The sequence below is a fragment of the Marmota marmota genome, unplaced genomic scaffold, assembly GCF_001458135.2.
Source record: "Marmota marmota marmota unplaced genomic scaffold, marMar, whole genome shotgun sequence".
NCBI classification, from domain to species: Eukaryota; Metazoa; Chordata; class Mammalia; order Rodentia; family Sciuridae; genus Marmota; species Marmota marmota.
In genome coordinates, this window is record NW_025999900.1 from 53,625,452 (window position 1) to 53,645,278 (window position 19,827).

Below are 19,827 nucleotides of genomic sequence, written 5' to 3' on the forward strand. Positions count from 1 at the left end.
GGGCATAAAAAAAAAAAACTTTGTAAACAGTTAAGAGAAGGTATACATTCAGTACAGTTTTTAAAAGTAGGAAGAATTTGAATGGGGGGAAAAAAGAGTAATAAAAGATCCATGTAGTTAATGTGTTATTATCAACCACCAAAAGAACAAATTAGTCTCATCACACAAAATGGTCAGTCAACAAAGTGCTACAGAATCAAATTACTTTTAAAAATTACAAATGTTCAAAAATGAATATTTTAAATATACTACTAACTCCAATATAATCAATGTCCAAATCATGATAACGCTTGGCACCCAAAATCCAGCTCACGACGTAGTAGGCAGTCAGCTCCAGATTTACATAAGGCCAGTTGAAACCTTTTCCCAGCCATCCAGGGAAGGACCATGGCAACCCTGTGGAGAGAAGAAGAGAGGTTAAAGGCGAGGGTGAACAGCGATGGCACTGGAACAGAGACTTACAGGCTTCTCTTGCTAAAAGCACCGATGCTTCACTTGAGCCTGCAAATGTCCTGTGGTAACTAAAGCCGACAAAACTTGGCATGTCTGCCTTCATTTGGTATCTGTCTCCTTTCTGCCTTACACTCTGGGTCAGATTCCCACTCAGCTCTGCACATAGACAAGTTGATCATTTAAAGAATGTTCATTTAAAGCTAGTGATCCTCCCCCGTCAAGGCTGAAGGTACCAAGACAAGAATACTAAGCGTCCTCATAATCAAGAGATTGTCAACTGTCCTGATCTAAACCCCAAGAATGACACCTATAAGTCTCCAGTCACTGCCTTAAACCTGCAGGAACTAACTCCATCTTGCCTTTTTGACTTGTCCTTTTGTCCCCAGTTGTGGTGAGCCGCTTCTGCCGTTTATGCAAATTATGGTCACCATTACACGATGGCGCTGGCTCCGCTGTGGTCTGTGACAAACAACTCCTTGTTTGGGAGAGTTGGCGCATGACTTTTCATCACTCTATGAGAAAGCTCCACGTGGCTGCTTTGCATTGGGGCTTGAGATGCTTTATTAAGGCTGGGAGGGGCATCCGAAAAGGAAGAAGAACTATCAGGGGAAGAAGAACTATCAGGGGCCTGAATAAAAAAGTTGCTGAAAGAAGATTCTTGGGTTGCGTCTTTCTTGCGGGCAAGAAGTCGCGCGCAACACCCAGTCATTTTCTCCTGCACCTATCTTAGAACAGCAAGCCTCGCAGGCAGACCATCCCATAATGAGACTGCCCCCCAAGCAGGACCAATTACCCCATGATGAGGGTTACCCCCTGGAGCAGGTGCAATCATCCCATCATGGAACCAAATTACCTCCTCAAGCCCAGAGCCAGCAGGACCTTGCAGACATGAGATCATGACCAACCAGACCCTAGCTAACCAAGACTGACTGCTTTGCCAGCTAAGCAAACACCATACTTTGCCCTCATTCCCCTTTCTCTAAAGCCTCAAAGCTCTGGTCATCTCCTTTAGACGGATATTAGGTCACTTGACCTCTCTGTTCTTCCTCTCTGTGTGGCCACGCTGAATGAAGCCCCTTTCCTGCCTTCCCACTGCTCATGTCTTCAACTGGCTTTAGGGATGAGTGGCCACACCAGGAAGAACAGAGAGGTCAAGTGGCAGCACTGTTGAAAACAATAAAAACACCCAGCTAAGCCACAGTGAGGCTGGGATTTAGGATAAGGAGAGAGAAATATGGAATGTTAAGGGAAACACCCTCAGGACATTGAGATACAAAAATCACAGTTGTAAACTTTGGCCCATGCCCTTGGTCTATGACCTTGGCCCATGTCCTTATGAAATGAGGGAAATATACAAGGATAAGAAAACTGGCATGAAATTATACAGCTCCACCATGGATCCACCTACAGTGTGGCCCCCCATACAGCCCTTCTATAAATATTGGATCCTCCCAAGACAGCCCGCATTCTCCTCTCCTAAATAAACCTCTGTCTATGCCTTTGCGTGGCTCGTGCTGAAATTCTTTCTGTCACATATGTCAAGAGCCTCTCTGGTCCTGAGTTCCCCCCCCTCCATTAGGAACTCCCTGCACTCTTCTCCAGAGATAACTCTTCTCCCATGATATCTCTTGGTGCTCAGATGTAGGGCTTCAGAAGCATTGACATTGCTAAGTATTATCAAATATTTTCTGTCATGACTGACTTATTCCATTAGTTCCTATAGCTATAAACACCTCTCCCTTTCTCTCTCTTTCTCTACTTCTTCCACTTTCAAAGACCAGAGAGCCTAATCTTGATCCACCTCATTTGCCAAGGGTCCCCCTTCCTGGGTGGCTGGGAAATCCCTAGGCCATGTGGGAATAAGGTAGCAATAAGGTGGCAGCTGACGCCATCCTAGGGATCTGAAAAGAGTCTTTGAACTCTAAAACCACGAAGGAGCTCAGTGGTCCTTTTTAAAGCTCTTTCTTTCTCTTATGCCGTATAGTGGGGAAAAAAATAAGTCCCACAGACATTGAGAAACCTGAACAGGTAATGTTCTTATTCTTTCTCTTCCTCCTTTCCTAAGCCAAAAGCCCTTTTCTCCCTTAAGATAAATGCTTTTCTATAAAAGCACAGAAGACAGGAGAGTCCCTTAGGCCAAAATACTCCATTCCTGGGTCAGAGGGAACATAAAGTGCTCATCTTCAAGGCACATACGACGGATTGGTGTCCCAGCATTTTGAGCACCCCCTCGTTTTGCCAAATGCAGGGTTCACCCAAGACACAATGTTGGAGGGACTTGGCCTTGACAGGACAGTCAAGGTAGCTGCATCTATTAATCACCATGTTCAGACCCAATACACACAGTGGCCAATCTAACTCTAAGCTTCTGCTATAATCTCCCAACCCTAAATTTCAGCTAAAACTTGTAAATCCTAAGGCACACCTCGTGGTCAGTCCTCCCTCATCCCCTTTCCAAACCATCTCTTCACAGTCTCCCTTACCCACCCCAGCTAAACGTCCCTATCCTAGAGGCTACAGTTCTTACCGTCAGGGAAACTGGGGGCTTGTAAAAAGGAGATGCAAGGCTGTACCCTGTCAAGAGTCACAGTTTGCCAGGCAAACACCTGTAATCCCAGAGGCTAAGGAGGCTGAGGAAGGAGGATTGAGAGTTCAAAGCTGGCCTCAACAAAGGCGAGACACTAAGCAACTCAGTGAGACCCTGTCTCTAAATTAAATACAAACCGGCCTGGGGATGTGGCTCAGTGGTCAAGTGCCCCTGAGTTCAATCCCTGGTACCCAAAAAAGAAAAGAGTCATGGTTTGTGTGTGGCCATGAGAGACAACAGTTTCTTAGGCCCTCAGGAACCAGCCCTAAAGTCTAAATTTCTTCATTCCTTGATTTGTATGGTCATTGAACTACATGGATAACTCAGCCTAGGATGGGAAAGTTAATCACACTTCCTCCTTAATTAGGGAGGGGGAGAAAAAGAAAAACAAAATGTTAGTTTTAAAATAAGCAGCATTTGGCAGGACAATAAGGATTAGGTTTAAAACATAAAGTGGATCCCAATTAAGGAACAAATTTCTAATTAAAACTTACCTGACTTTGTCTTATCCCAAAGTGCCTCTAAGCTCTCTACAAGGTTTTTGCGTCTTCACTATTTAAAATAAGAAGAAATCTTAAATTCTTGAGTGTACCTAGATTACTCGAGATCTTACAGATTTTTTTTTTTTTTTTTTTTTTTTTTTTTTTAGGATTTTTCTTATTTCTTTTCTTGAGGCTGGGTAAGGGCTATCAATCACCCTGAACACTGCCTAATGGAACAAGCATGCTCGTACCACTGATCATTTGGGACAGACTTAAAGGTCCAATCCTGGTTGGGGACTTCAAGAGTATCCCAGAGGCTACATTGTTGGACAGACTGGAAGGTCTGATCCTAATGGGGACACACAGAGTATATCCCAAAGATACTACAAAAATGTCTGATTCTGGCTAGAGACTTTTCAAAGAATACCCCAAGGCTGTTTTCTTTTCAGAAAGCCACACTGGAGATTGTGGGTAATTTAGCATACATCCCTGAGAACTCACCCCTTGGGTGCATATTAAATAATTAAAGTTAGTTTAAGACAGAGGACTTAAATCAATTTCCTTTTTTTTCTGTAATATAATTGGGTCCCAATATAAATTAGAGAATGGAGGCTTGTTCTGTAATGGGAAAAATGGACTGAGATTTGATTACCTAGGTCTCCCACTTCCCTCAAACTGTCTAAAAAACTGGCTAATTATTCAAAGTTTTTCATCTTAAGTAACTATTCAAGGGCTAACTCTCCAACTCACTGAGTCTAAAGAAAAGAGAAAGATCTTCCTCTTTAGCAGGTTCTTTAAAAAGGAGAATCAACAGTAGTGACGGCTAACAGGGATTCACCTCATGGATGAACAAGTGGCCATTTGAACCACTGATTCAGTGTCCAAACATGAAGGACAGACCTTGCCCCAGCCATTCCTATACAGATCTCCCCCTTCACCCAGATGTGAGCATGGGGGTCCTGACTTGCTTCAGTTTCCTGAGGGAGAAAGTTGGTGCATGGGACAGAGGAAGGCTTGAGACAATTAAGGGCAGTTTACGGGGCCACACTCAGGTGCACGAAGGTCTCATGTCCCAAGTCTGACACCAATAGCTCTCAAGAGTACCAAATATTAACTACTGTCTGTCTTTTGTTTCTGACTGACTTGGCCCGATGGTGGAGGGTACCCTCACTCAGTGAATCCTGAGTCCTGAGATGAAGTGTTAGTCTAATCTGAGGTCTTTGGGAAAGAGGTGACCCATTAATCCCCAGAGCATGAGCTGAGCAGTTCCTCCCTCTTCAGAAATGCTTCTACCCCAAGTCCGTCTGTCCCTGGTGTCTACCTCTTAGATAGGGATCCACTGTGAGAGATTACCAAGATACAGCCCTTCTAACTTTGAAATTAGGCTGCCTTCTAGACTCTCACAAGACACCTCTTCTTTTATATTCCCCTCATCTGGCAGGAAAAAAAGGCCAGAAGTTCTGCCTCACTCAATTAGAGTCAATTATTCCCTTTTCTCTCCTACTTCAGGAGCCAAACTATTTACTTCCTCTATTAGGGACATCACCCAGAGGACTAACAGCCTTGCCTCCCACTTCAAGTTGAGAAGTGGTCCTGTGAGTATGAGGACCCAAAAGGACAAAGGGAACATGTAAGATAAATTGTAAAGGCACAGTTAGCTGCAAATGTCCTCCCTTAAATTAAATAGTTATCGAGAAGTTAGCATACCCCATTCTGAATGAGGCCCAATTCTTCCCATCACCACCACTAAGGAGTATTAACTAATGATAGGCTTAGGACAGACAGACCAGGATTTATTACAAGAAAGGCATCTAAGGGTTTCATGGTCTCCCAAGGTTACAAGTTACAGGGTAAGGGTGGATAGTCCAGAGGCTTGCACCTTTTTCTTGGCCAGGCCTGAAGAACAACAGAAGTTATGACCATACTGATAAGGCAGCAGTTAAGTCTAGAGGTCATGAAAAGAAGGGAGGGAACTGTGACCACGAGATGCTCCAGGATCAGGGAGACATCTCCTAGCTAAAGAGACAGTTTCCTAGGCATAGGTGCCTATGTTCTGTTCACTTTCATTCGTGATTTGTTTTGTTTTGTTCAGACGGGAGTCTCAGCCTCAAAAGTAACACCAGGGGATGACCTATTCACAGTTGAGAAAAAGGAAATGCCTGATAATTTTCTACAACAAACCTGGCGAGATTTCATCTGGGGGAATAAAAAAATGGTCTCCAAAGGGAAACATAAATGAACATCACTCCTTAAGAGACTGGTTTTATAAAGGGAGAGAGGGAAAATGGTCAAAAGTACCCTGTGTATGAGATTTTTTTTTTTTTTTTGCCTCCCATGCTCTAAACGGCGGCTTTCCCTCCTCTTCCGCTGCCTACCTGATACCCATCTAATATGTAAGCCACATAAGAGATGCCCAAATCAGTTGGAGACCAGAGAAGGAAAGTTTCACTTTTAAATCTAAGCTGCTGTGGATTCAAAACATAAAAGACTGTTTTCTCTTTTCTTGTACTCTGGTATTCTGCTCTCTCAGTAAATTCCTTCCTAAATGCTAGAGGACAGGAGAGTAAGATGGAGGGGATCTGGAAAGGCCAGCTACCCCAGGTCCTGGACCTTTTGGGGGCACTTAAGAGTTCTGCATTGTGTTTGGGGAATAATGGAGCAGATATTACCCAAAATCAGAGTCTCAGCTTCAGGAACCTGACAGGAAAGACTCAAGAATGTCAGGGGATTCCCTACTTCCCATGGGGTTTCCTCTTCTCTCCAGGGAAGAAAAATTAAAAGATCCCATCTGTACCAGTCTTCTTTGCCTTAAGAACCTTTTTCCTGAGGAACACATGGCCTCCTACATTCTTCAAATATCCGGACCGACTCTAATCTGATCCAAAACTGCACTCTGTTCTGATAGAAATGTTCTGTGTGCTCTTTACTAGAGTGATCACCGATGCATTGTTTTCTTCAGTACTTTTTTTTTTTTTTTTGAGCTCATAAGTTTTTGTGGTAAATTCACACTTGATCCTGCATGCCTAAATTAATATATATTGTTCTGTTTAGCCTTGTTTTAACTATAGAGGGTTTTTGTTGTTTTGTTTGTTTGTTGCCTTCTGTATGTTCTTCCTGCTGTCTTTATTCAAAAGTCAATTATTCAAAACTGAAAAATCTTTGTTCCTGTTTTCACGTATATTTATGCACACCTGTGTATTGTATCTGTGTCTATACATGTGTCTTTGTCTATGTATCATTTACTTGGTACCAGAATTGGCATTATTGCTCATAAATTAAACTTTTTTTTAAAGTAATGGATCCAAATACCTTTTAGTCCACATGACTTAGACCTTTAAGAAAAAGTTCCATTCAAATTGGTTAAACAGATAAAAGTAAAGATGTCTTTATACATTTTTCTAAGTGGTCAGGCAATCAATAGAATTTTGATTTCTATAAAATGTTTGAAGTGTAATGTCCATTGCTTCTAGATTTTTCTTCAGCAGGGAAAAGATGGCTTATACTGTTAACTACACTTGACTGATATCCTGGTTTTCATGAGTAGCTTAAAGTTACAGTTTAAAAAAATGAGTAAATCAGATCTAACATCAATGGGATTAATCTTCATAAATGTATCTGTTAAGAGGAGACACCTGATTATTATGCAAAATTAAAATACTGAGACATCAACCATTAAATAAAAATTCAAGTACTCTTGATTTCTTGAATTCTAAAAGGTAATATACATTTGACTATATTAAATGTGTTTATAAATTGGTAAATGAAAAGAGTTTAAGATTATTTAGTTTCTGGGTCTTTATTGAAAGCAAGGATACTAAGAGTTAAAATTCTAACAGGAATAATTCTATATGCAAAGAATACAAAAAGTTCCAGCTGTTTCAATTAAAGTGCTGTAAATAATAAGAGGAGTAATTGGAGGAAAAAATCAAATTTCATCTTATTAAAAGGGGTAATTGGGGGGAAAATCAAATTTTCAAATTTCATAAAGATTGTTTCAGAATGTAAATTTAAGAAAGGGTCAGCATCTAGGAAAGAGATATAAGAAAGTTCTAGGTATTGAACTAAATATGTTTGTCCAAGCTTTATCTAAGTGCTATGTAAACATTTGTATTATAGAAATGAAGTGCATTTATACATCAGATAATAAGTCTATTTCTGATCATCAACACTGTTTCCTAAACACATGAAAGCTTTGAAGTTGTACTTTGATTTTTGTCTATGTTGCTAGCCTATGCAGACCTATGATTATAGTTACTCTACATTATAAGTTCTAAATTTTTCTTTAAAAGGACATCTGTGTAACTGACACTGGCTTCTTTGCGTACTAAATATATTCATGTCCTCCAAGTATACAAGCCCTTTAAAATGTAAAGCTTAGGCAAGCACTTTATCAAGCTGGTCTACTCCAATCTAAAGTTTTGTCTATAGCAATAGTTTCTTTCATACTTATATAAAAAATAATAAATTTGGTTGGGAATTTATTTATGTCATTTTATGTTTTATAACTAGATAAAAACAACCTGTTATCAATAAGTGACATATAAAATTTTGTGTTACTTTTACACTGGGATGGGAACTTAAATGTGTTTTGGGAAGGTAATAAGTAAATCTTGATTTGTTTAAAGGCTGACAATGTGGAACATGAAAATAGTTTGCCACTTTTCCACAAAAAGGATTCAGGAGCTCTCTTAGTTTATTTGATTCATGTTTCAGATATAATGTTGAATTGTGTCAGCTGATATTCCATACAGACTAAGGAAACAATGAAAACTCTGTAAAAGTATATTTAAGAATGAGGCAAAGATCAGCTTCAGAAATAAAACAATTCACCTAAGATCTGTCAACAGTCCAGCCTCACCTGAGTTAAGACTCTACCTCTCACCTTCCTCTATATTAGGATGGTTCCAAAGTAGGCTAAACTTAAGCTTATTTAAAGTTGTGTTCAAAAGATAGATTTTTGTTGTAAAGATTACTGTGATCTCAAATAACAAAGGGATATAATACAAAACTAAGTAAGATTTGGGTAAGTTATAAAAGATATGTAAGATTATAAGAGAGTTTTAAAGAAAAGTAAAAATAAAGGATTTCCTGTGATTGTGTTGATAAATTTATGTGTCTCTGTGGAGGCAAAATAGATATCAAAGGCACCAAAAAGCCTGGGTCTTTTTAAACTAATAAAGCTTGTATCTTCCAGATTACAATTCCATGTTAATAGGATGGAAACACAAGAATATCAATCCATCCCTGCAATTAAAGCCAGCAATATATCTCCTTTACAATAGTCAGAGTGAGATTTTTGACCCCTGACTAGGCAGGGTCATAACCCTTGCCAGTCTGAAGCAGCCATAAGAGGCAGATTTTCATTCCTCACCAACCCTTAAGATTAGGGATCAAAGTCTCAGCGGGAGAATGAGATAGGGATTTAGGATAAGGAGAGAGAAATATGGACTCTTAATGGAAACACCCTCAAGCTACTGAGATGCAGAAAACACAGATGTAAACTTGGCCCATGCCCTTGAAAAATGAGGGAAATTCAAAAGTGTAGGAAAACTGGTACAAAATTGTGCAGCTCCCCTAGACTCACCTCCAGTCTGGTCTCTGATACAGACATTCTATAAATACTGGATCCCTACCCCAGGTCTGGGCTGCTTCTCACTCTCAAGATAGTCCACATTCTCTCTTGAATATGTATCTACCTTCCTAAATAATCCTCTGTCTATGCCTATGTCTGGCTCGTGCTGAAATTCTTTTCCGTCACATACGGCAAGAACCCTGCTGCTCCTGGATTGAGTCCCCCCCATTCTCTGGGAACTCCTTGGACCCTCCTCCAGAGACATTTCTTCCTCCATGACTAAAGGACATTACAAAGCTGACCAAAAGGAACCATTATATACCACAAATTCTTGAAATTCCTTCCAATCTATGGACACTGTAATTTCTTATTGACCTCTAGAGTCAGATCCCATAATTCCAAATATTCTTTCCAAGAAATGAAATGAAAACAAACAACAAATGTACCTCTCTCAAAGACACTCACTAAGAGACATATACAACATTTTAACCTAACATCTCCATTCTCCATTGGGATTTCAATGTTAAATTTCTGTTCTCTGAGGTCAAATCCATGGGTTCTAAAAAGTTATACTCAACTACCCCATCAGATAAACAAAATACAAATCTCCCATTCACAAGTACATCTTTTTACAATTTAAGGCTATTTAAAACATTAACCCGTCAGGTAACCAAATTTAGCAAACTAGTTTGTCCTGATATCAATATAGATGCCAATGACTCAATAGGAAAATACATCTTTGTTAAATGATGTATATCAATAAGTCCATATTCTTCCAGTAACCCTGATTATTTAGTTAAAAACTGAGAATGGTAGAAAGGCACTGATTACAGGTGTAAATCCTAATTTGGTTACTAATATTTTAAAATAAGCTTAACAGTTAAGATCCTTAGCTATGAAATATATTACCAATCTAGTTCAGGTTAGGTCCTTAGGCCAAAGTAACATTTTAAAAATCAGCATCCACCATCTTAAGAAGCCCACAAAGGCTTCTTAATGACCTTCTCATTAAGCCTGCCTCAAAGAGTTCCTAACTACCCAACCACAACAAAGACGCCACGTAACATTCACAGGACCAGATGGGTTATTTTTTAACTACTTCATTGTACATGACTATATAGTTAATAAGTTTTTTCAGCAGGCTGCAGTGCCTTGCAGAAGGGCAGCCTGGCAGACAGCCTCTGTAAATAGACCTTTGCTTGACACTGAGTTGTGTCTCCCGGGGATATCTGCACCAGCTACCCTAACAGTTCACCACTGGAGTTTGGGGAGATGGGGGGACAAAATCAAAATGACAAAATGCTACTTTTATAAAGTAAGTACATTACATAAAAAATATGACACTAAAATATTGGAACATTTTAAAACAGTGAAATGCTAAATATAAACTGAAGTCCCACCATGAGTGAGCTTTTGTTGGGACATTGTTGGCATGCCAGATTTTCTATATTCAAATGAGGTTTGACCTTGGAAACAACTCAGTGGGGAGATATGTGCTCAATTCAATGTTGCTTTTATTGCTCAAAACATCTCTGGGATCTCTCACAAAAGTCTATTTGAAAGAACACATTCATTCCTCGCTCTTTTTATTTAGAAAATAAGGCTCTTTTCCTTTAATTTGTGGAGAAAATTATTTTTTAAAATAATTTGAAATTTAATCATTAAAACAGATCTTTTCATTTAACTTGATTTGAATGTAAACCTGTTTCAAAATACCAAATTCATTTCAAATAATGAAAATATTCCACCACTCTAGAAGCCTGAAATACTTCAGAAGTTCTGCAGGCATTGCAACAGAACTATGAAGTAACATTTGGGCAATTATCCAATGATCTTGACAATAAGAACCTGTGTCCAGAATGGGCAGTAATTGAGGTTTAGATGGCTCAGTATCCTTGGTCCCTTCAAGAATGATCTGCATATCTCTGAGGTTTAAAAACAAATTAAAATGCTCTTATATATACCCCTTCTAAAAAATGGAATCTAGTATTATGCTTAATTTATAATCTTGTAAATAATATTTGCCCTTTTACAAATTTTAATGAGAAATTTGGTCAAGTAAGTTTATCATCACAGGAAAAAAAATGGAATTAAGTTCTAAACCTGATTTTGCCATTTACTATCTGCAACCATGAGTCAGTGACCCAACCTCTTTAAACCCCCACTGCTTCTTCTATAAAATGAGAAGAGTAACACCTTACTTCAGAGACATTATAAAGATCTGACGTAATGCACAAGGGCAGAGAAAGATCATTCCTGGCACGTTTTGCTGGTAGTAGCATACTGGTAATATTAACATTATTAGTGTTTCAGTATTAGCAGACTGTACCACCATGATCTATAGTTAAAGGAGAAGAAACAGCAGAAGCACTGCAAACTTCATTTCTTACCTATAAGTATAATATCAGGGTTCCTCTTCTTAGCCTCCTTCATTAACCACCACTCATATCCTCGGAAATAATTCTCATCTAGTGTATAATGCATATGGGAGGGTTCAGTACCATCTGAATAGGAGAGTAAAAGAAAGGGGAAATGCATTATAAATGGTGCTTTCTGGGTCATTTACACATACATACTTCACAAAAGTAGTACTCCAGTTCCAATCCTGAAGTTGGGCAAATAAGAATAATTTTATATAATAACTTGAAGATGGATGGCTACTAAGGTTTGGATCTGCAATGTTCCCCAAAGCCTCCTATGTTGAAGGGCTTGGTCCCCAATGCAGCAATGTTCAGAGGTAGGCTTTGGGGAAGAACTGGAACATGAAAACTCTGACCTTGTCAATGAATTAATCTGCTGATGGGTTCATCATTTAATGAACTATTGAGAGGTTATGTAAACAAACTATAGAAAGCAGGTCCTCGTTGAACAAAGTAGGTCACTGAAGGCACGCCCTTTATAGGTATATCTTGTTCCTTGCCTCTTTTTCTACTTCCTGGCTGTTGTGAGCTGGGCAGCTTTCCTATGCCAAGCCCTTCAACCATGATGATCTGTCTCACACCAGGCCCAAAATAATGTCAGTCAACCAAGGACTGATCTCTGAAACCATGGGCCAAAATTAATCTTTCCTCTTTTAAGTTTTTTTCCTCAGATATTTTGTCACAGCAATGGAAAACTCACTAACACAATGACCAAAGCATATTATTTCATCCTGTTTCATTATCCTAAACACTGTAAAGTTATTATTATAAAACCACATCTTTCTATTAAGAGCAGCCATAAGACAAATATTATTACTTCACATAACTAAAAAGTCCTAGGACTATCTTCTGGTAAGTTTTTGATCTAAGATTTTCAAATCCCCATGTCCAATTTCAAATCTGCATTACCTCAACTTCCAGACTCTCAAATTTAGACATAAACATCTATGCTCCTGAACCCCAGTTCTTATACCTCACATCATTAATAATAATTTAAAAAAAAAAATAATGAGTCCACATTAGTTGAGGTAACATCAAGCACAGAGATAGGTAACTTACATCAAAGTCCTCATATGTCCCCATGCTTAAGATGTACCTTGTTAGGTAGGGCCTTATAAGAAGGACATTGGCCCATTAAAGGCAAACATCATAATTCACAAGAACTGCTTGCTTATACATTTCAACCTCTAATTTAGCTTCAGCAAATAAAGTTGGCCAGTCACTATCAGTTCTGCCTAAAAGGTTTTGACAATAAAATAGAGGTCCTCTTACAATTTCTTGGGAAAAGTTTCCATTATGAGGTTTTTCTTTTAGTTTCACCTTAAAGTTTTTTCTTTCAGCATAAACACTAACACCACCACACAGAGACATCTGATTTAAAAATGACTTTCAAATCATTAGCAGGAAAAGTTAAATATAATGGAATCAGACCCCTAAACAATAAGCTATACCTAACCATTGAGAGAATAATTTTTCCTCCTTCCTGAAAACCAGAGGCCTATAAACTATTGACTGACAATAGGTACTATACCAAAAAAAAAAAAATGGTGACCATGAAGATCGAAGACCTAGTGGTTTAAAATAGTTTTGCTTTTAAAAGGAAAAAAAGCTGTATCTCTAAAATACAGATTGCATATTTTACCATATATTTTTAAAGTTAATAACATCTTGCATCTAACATATCCTATACAAAATCTAAAATCTTTGTTTTTGAACTTCTCCATAAAATTGTAAACTGTTCCTATGCTCCCTCTAGTGTATATAGCTTTTAGAAAATTATGGATTTGTTTACTACTGATTATTTCAACTAAATAAGCGATTTAAACTCTAAGTACTATTTTGAAAAATTCACATTTCTATATTTTTTAATAATTACAGGTAAAAAAGGAAAAATAAGAAACAATCTACTAAGCAACAATACCTCAAAAATGTTGGCATTATTTATATTCTGAAATTCAATCCATAAGGTTAAAGAAAATTAAAATGTCGGGGGGGGGGGGGGCGGGGAATCCTATTTCCCAAATACTCCTACCTGTTGTTTGCCCATCACCACCTATTTCAACTTTTAGAATATGCAAAGAGGCACCAAAATTTGGCTGTGGAAAGAAATAACAGTATTAACACTGCTTCATCATATGAAACCTCAAGACAATTACTAGTAACACCTTTCGGTTTACAGATGAGAAAAGCACAACTTCAAACAGCAGCTTATTCCAAAAGTAATTTGCCATTTTTTTCAAAACCTGGAATTGTGAAACTAATAAATTTTATGGCTGAAATTCAACATAACACTTTTTAAAACATCACAAGTCCATTAAATAATTATTTTTTCATTACCTTAAATAGATAATCCAATATTTCAGAACGATAGGGCTCTGAGTAATTTATTAGAAGTCGGGAGGTTGCCTGAAAAAAAAAAATGTAGCCAAAAATGTAAATAAAATAAATTGAACCATGCACTTGTCTATAATGCTCATGTAAGCCCCCTGGCATGCTCCTGCTTAGCTAGCTCGTGGGCAAGATGGAACTATGAAAAGTCATTCCCAGGTCACTTGCTTGATCTGCCTTTGCCAGTCATGGGACAAGCAGGGCTGTCATTTTCCCAACAGCTAAAAGGTTCTCTTCTGCTGAGACACAAGGGTTGGCTGAAGGTAAGCTTATTAAGGCTACTGGTAAAATCATGACCATAAACATCTTGAAACAGACTTTCTCTCTTAAAACCATTTGTCAACAATATCTCGGGGCTAAGATGAGTAGGATGAACCTCAGATAGCTGTGCCTCTCAACATTTTGCAGCAAACTATTTTAAGCAGAATGTTGAAAGGAAGCACTACTTTCCTCATCCATCGGAAGTTCATCTGTCTCTATTACAAATGACCACACAACGATTCCCCATGACATACAGATTAAAGTTTGCCATAAGAAAGAATGGAAAGACACATACAGAAAGTGCAGGGATATATATATATATATATATATATATATATATATATATATATATATATATATATATATATACACACACACATATATATATACACATACATATACAGCCATACCCAGACCATGACAGAAGACCACTTGAAAAAAGAAAGCACAAAACCGGTATCTGACCCAAACTCTATCCTTTAGGAGGCAATATAAGCAAAGGAAATAGAAGAGGTGGACTTTCTGCATGATACAGGAGCATGTACCTGGCTTAGAAGCTGGACAGATCTAGGTTCAAAATGCTGACAACTTCCAGGTATATAACAGGGGCAAGACAACTAACTTTTATGGGGTTCAAACTTACATTCTATCTTTTCATATATGCTACCACTGACATATGTGCTACCACTGACATTCAGTAGTGCCCATATCTATTCTCTTCACACCCAGAACCTCCCCAGTCCCTGCCACTGAACTGAAGATCCATCTCATTAGCTCAACACATCCAGACCAAACATAGCACTGGTCCTAAATCTGTCCCTTCTCCTACATTTCCTTTCTTACAGCAGAACATCTTCCTATAACAAAAACCTGGGATCGGCATTTCATCAAACTTCCCATCCATCTGCAGACACCTAAATCTACTCTTCCTGCCACACCCCCATAACCACTTAACCTAGCCCTCTTCACTTAGAAGAATAGTATAAATGGTCTCAAGCATCCCATCTGCAACTCTGTATTCTACCCTTCACACAATTATCAGATTCATCTTCCCTAAATCATGAAACTACTCTATTTAAACTTGCTAAGAACTCCCCCTTCCCACCAGCTTTCAGGATCAAGTTCAAAACTATTCAGTTTTACACTCAAATCTCTTCATTATTTGGACCCTAATTCTAACATTCTGCCCCAATCACTATCTTACATCTTCTATCCAGACACATCAAACTATCTTTTCCTTTCTTACTGCCCAAAATGCACCGTATTCCCTCATTGGGGAAACTCCAATTCATCCTTTGCTTTCAGCTAACATTCTGTCTCTCCCCCACGGATTTGGTGTAAGTACCTCTCCTCAGGCACCCTTGGCACAAGGTCCACATCTCTACCATAATTCTTCTAACTCTGCACCTAATCGCTGCTTTACTTTGCTGTCTCTAAACTCCTTGAGGACACAGACTGTGTTACCCAAGTTGGTATCCTCATCCTATGCTATTCAATTAACATTTACTTAATAGCTTTGGTGTTGTTACTGCACTGGTACAGTCAACCGAATGTAGGAGGCTCTGAGTCAAACAGAGCTTGCACCCTTGTCCTATCATTTACAAGCCATATGACTGTAAGTAAATTATTGTAATTATTCATCAATTAAGACTAAAATAAATAGTCCATAAAAAAAAATTAGCAAAGTTACCAGCACACAGAAGCTCTCAATAAATGGTAGTCATTGTATACACAAATTTATTTTTAAATATATTGTTTTCAAAGAGCTCACAACACAGCAAAGGCTCAAATGCCAAAATTGGTTCTCAAATGATTGAACACCAAAAGTGCACACCAACATATCCCTGACTCTAGTCAGCAATTTTTCATACCTTGCATTATTCCAGTAGAACCGTGTATTTTGCTGTTTGAGATTATTTTGCTCTCTATGCACTCTTTCCCTTAAACAGAAAGTATCAGCCTTAGACAAACACACCATATTATTATGCTATTGCAATGCAAAAGCATTAGTCAAAGGTAAGATAACCAAATGATGAAATGTACCATCAAGCAATAACATATTTCCAAAAGGCTGATCTGTTGAGGGCCACAGCAGAGTCGGGATGACGCCTGGCATTTTGCCAGAAGTAATGGTTGAGAGGCGAGCCATTAAGATGATGCTGGATTGATTCAATTGTATATAGACCCCTGCTGTCCGCCTAGGGCGCCCGCTACTTTGGAGTTCTCATGGGATTTCCTGGAGTTGATTGGTGAAGTTCTGGAGGAGGGAGTTCCAGTTGGTGTGTGGTGTGCCTGGAAGGGCCGCGTGGGTGGCGTTCGGGTGAGTTCTGAAATAAAGTTTGTTCCTGCTTGAGTGGCTCGTGATTTGTGCCCAGCCAGATTGCGGCACTGATCACACTGCCTGAATAAGGCTTGAAGCTGTTCACAAGACCAGGAAGAAGCCTTGAGATAAACATCCCTTGGTTCCAAGGCTTGAAATAACTTCCTCCTCCCTAATGCCTAAAAGTTGATATTAACCAAAATTAGCCATGTGCCAGACTGTTATCCTAGGCACTTTTTATCTATCCTCACAATGCTCATATCAGGCAGGTATCACTGGAATCCAGGAAAAGAAAGTGAAGCAAAGTGAAGTAACCTGCCAAGGCCACAGAGTGGCAGATTCCAGCATGGACCCAAAAACCTTCTTGAGCCCACATTCTTAACTACTACACCAAAATTCCATCCCTATGATCTTAAGATTAAATGAGAGCATTCAAACCATGCCAGATACCAAGGATTCCACAGGAAAAAAAATACTTAAACTGGTAGGCACATACAGTGGTACGACCATTTACCTTCATTATTTATTGACCTTCTAAGATGAGTAATGTACTGTACACTTAGGGACACTAATAACTTGAACATTTCATAGATTATCAGAGTTTCTTACTCTAGGTTATGAAATGATTCCAATTTCAATAATTCTACACTGAGCTAAATAAACATAACAAAACACTTCCATTTTTCAGTAAGATTATAAACTAAATTTAATATCATAAGTGAAGGTATCAGAAGGAGAAATCAGGGCCTCATTATGAAATATTGGCTATTTCAGGTTAAGATGAGAAAAATAAAAAAGGAGAATGATAACAGTGAAGAACAATTAGTTCATCAGCCCACAGGTTCTCTCTGAAATATGCATCAGGACTCGTTGAAAAGTGCAAAAACCAAGAAGAGGTAGAATTTCAAGAAAACGATTTGTCCCCAGCTGAAGGTCAGATCTGTGATCATTCTACAGGCTGGGACACCCACACAGCAAGCAAGCATCCAAGCTTGTTCTGAGTTGAATTTAAAGATGGTGATTCCCATCTGACTCAACCTAACAAAATCAGAAGTTTAAGAGTTCAGCCTCAACGTTTTCAAACAAAATGAGCCACAGATGTGATCTAGGGTATAAAACCACAAAAATAAATAAATAAATAATCCAAAGGTTTGGCAGCATTGGAAAGTCTTGAATGCCTGGGTCCCAAGAGTCCACAAGTTACAAATAAAAGAGGCAAAGATTACAAAGAGCTTGTGATGGGGTAAGTAAATAGTATAGTAAATATTATTAGGCACCAAGAACAAATCATCTCACTGAAGAAAGCTCCCAGGCTTAGAAGTCACCTTACTGGCATGTCCAGAGAACTAAAAAATGACCAGCTGTGCCCATTCACAATTATGCCCAAACCTACAATTGCTTTCCCGATTCCTTTGAAATAAATCTCATGGAATACCCTCATAAAAATAACTCATCCCACTGCTGCAGCCAAGAGAAGACTAAGAAAACAAGCCAACTAAAAGGGTATTAGGTGAAGATGAAGGAAATCTATTAGAAGTATGGGCTTTAAAAATGTATGAATATTGTTCGTGACAAAGGTAACCGTTCTAATATGGGATAAAAATAACAGGGGAAACTGGCTACTGGTATATGAGAACAGGGTGTTGTCTTTCTAAAACTACTGTGAAATTTAAAATTATTCTTTATTGGTGTATTTAAGTTACACAGAATGATGGGTTTCACTGTGGCATATTCACACATAAAATAACATATTTTGATTATAAACCACCCACCAGTACCCTCATTTACTCTTCAAATCTCTTTCCTCTTCTCTAATAGTCTCCCTACAACTTTTATGTCATGTGTCGTTTTGTTGTTGAGGGGGGGGGGGGTGTTTGTTTTTCCTCCTAGATTTCACAAGAGGTTGGAAACATGAGAGGCTTGTCTTTCTGGGTCGGGCTTATTTTGCTAATCATTATGATCTTCAGTTCCATCCATTTCCTACAAATAACATGATTTTTCTTCTTCTTTATGACTAAATAATACTCCATTGTGTATACACACCACATCCTCTTTATCCATTCTGTTGACAGGCACTGAGGCTGATTCCATGATTTGGTTATTGTGAATTGTGCAGGTACCTCTAATAGTAAGCTAGCTTCAACCCCTCTGGGTCTATACCCAGGAGCAGTACGGATGGATCATATGGTAGTTCTATTTTTATTTTTTTGAGGACGAAACTCTGCATTGATGTCCATAGTGGCTTACTAATTTACATCCCCACCAACAGTGTATAAGGATTCCTTTTACCCCACATCCTCACCAGCATTTAAATTTTTAAATTAATTTCTTAAAATCTCCTCCTGAGATTTCTGAATTAGGAATACTGTCTCTCAAACACCTCTACTGAAAATTGACTGGTGGACTGGTTAAAATCAGGATTCTCCCCTTGTTCCAGAACAACAAAGTTGGAATGTGGAAGGCAGAATCTACATTTTAACAGCACACCCCCAGTGATTCTTATGCACCCTGAACGCGAAGCGCCAACATTTCCCTGCGGCTCACACCCAGAAATACCCCTCAGCGAGGCGGGAGCGCCCGGCCTTGCGGGCTGGGGCACTCGGCCGCGACCCTCCGCGGGGCTGGCGGGGCCAACAGCAAACCCCAGACCTCGGTGGACCACGCAGACTCCCAGCAGCGCAAACGAAAAAGGTCCCAGCCACTTGGAGGCCGCGCACCTTTCTCGCGAGGTTTTGGGGTAAACAGTGCTGCCTCCAAATAAAAACCCATTCGCCCCTCAGAAAGGGGTCGCCAGAACCTGCACTAATGGCGCGTGGCTTCCGCCTCCCCCGCCTCCCAAAACGAAGAGCCGGCGCCCGCGCCTCCCGCGGGGGCACTCCCGGTGGCGCCAAGTGGCCCTTCCCGGGGCGACCCTCCCGGTCGCTCTGGCGGCGAGGACAGCCCTGGCCCGCGCGGAGGCTGAGGGTTCGAGCCTAGACCTGTCACACCTGCTGGACCTCCGGGGACTCGCTTCCTGAAACCTAAATGGCCCTGAGCTCATCTTAAACGAGCACCGGTTCGCCCCCGGCCGCAGCCAAACGGCGGGGAGCGGGGCCCCCCGCGGAGGGGCTTCCCATGGAGGGGCGGCGCCGCCAGGCTCGTGGGCTGGGGCAAGTCCCGGCGGTCGCCGGCGTTCCCCGCGCACCCGGATACCTGCCGCTCACCCCGCCGCCGCTGACGGCGCCGATGCCATCGAACTCCCGGCCCAGCCCGGCGGAGTCGTCGAGCACGTAGGCGGCACTGGGCGCCAGCAGCGCGCACAGCAGCAGGGGCACCGCGGCACGCCCGCCGAAACCCGCGGCGGC

General features: G+C 40.0%; 1 protein-coding gene across 1 annotated transcript in view; it reads right to left on the reverse strand.

The window, feature by feature from the left end:
- The window catches only part of Galc (galactosylceramidase), a 68,680-nt gene extending 48,859 nt beyond the window's left edge, over positions 1 to 19,821 (reverse strand). The window contains exons 1-5 of the mRNA XM_015494576.1: positions 19,687 to 19,821; positions 13,852 to 13,920; positions 13,547 to 13,610; positions 11,485 to 11,598; positions 257 to 396 (exon numbers count right to left, since the gene is read on the reverse strand). Coding sequence (XP_015350062.1) covers positions 257 to 396; positions 11,485 to 11,578 — 234 coding nt within the window. The 5' untranslated portion in view covers positions 11,579 to 11,598; positions 13,547 to 13,610; positions 13,852 to 13,920; positions 19,687 to 19,821. The remainder of the gene's footprint in view (positions 1 to 256; positions 397 to 11,484; positions 11,599 to 13,546; positions 13,611 to 13,851; positions 13,921 to 19,686) is intronic.
- Positions 19,822 to 19,827: the final 6 nt, after the last annotated feature.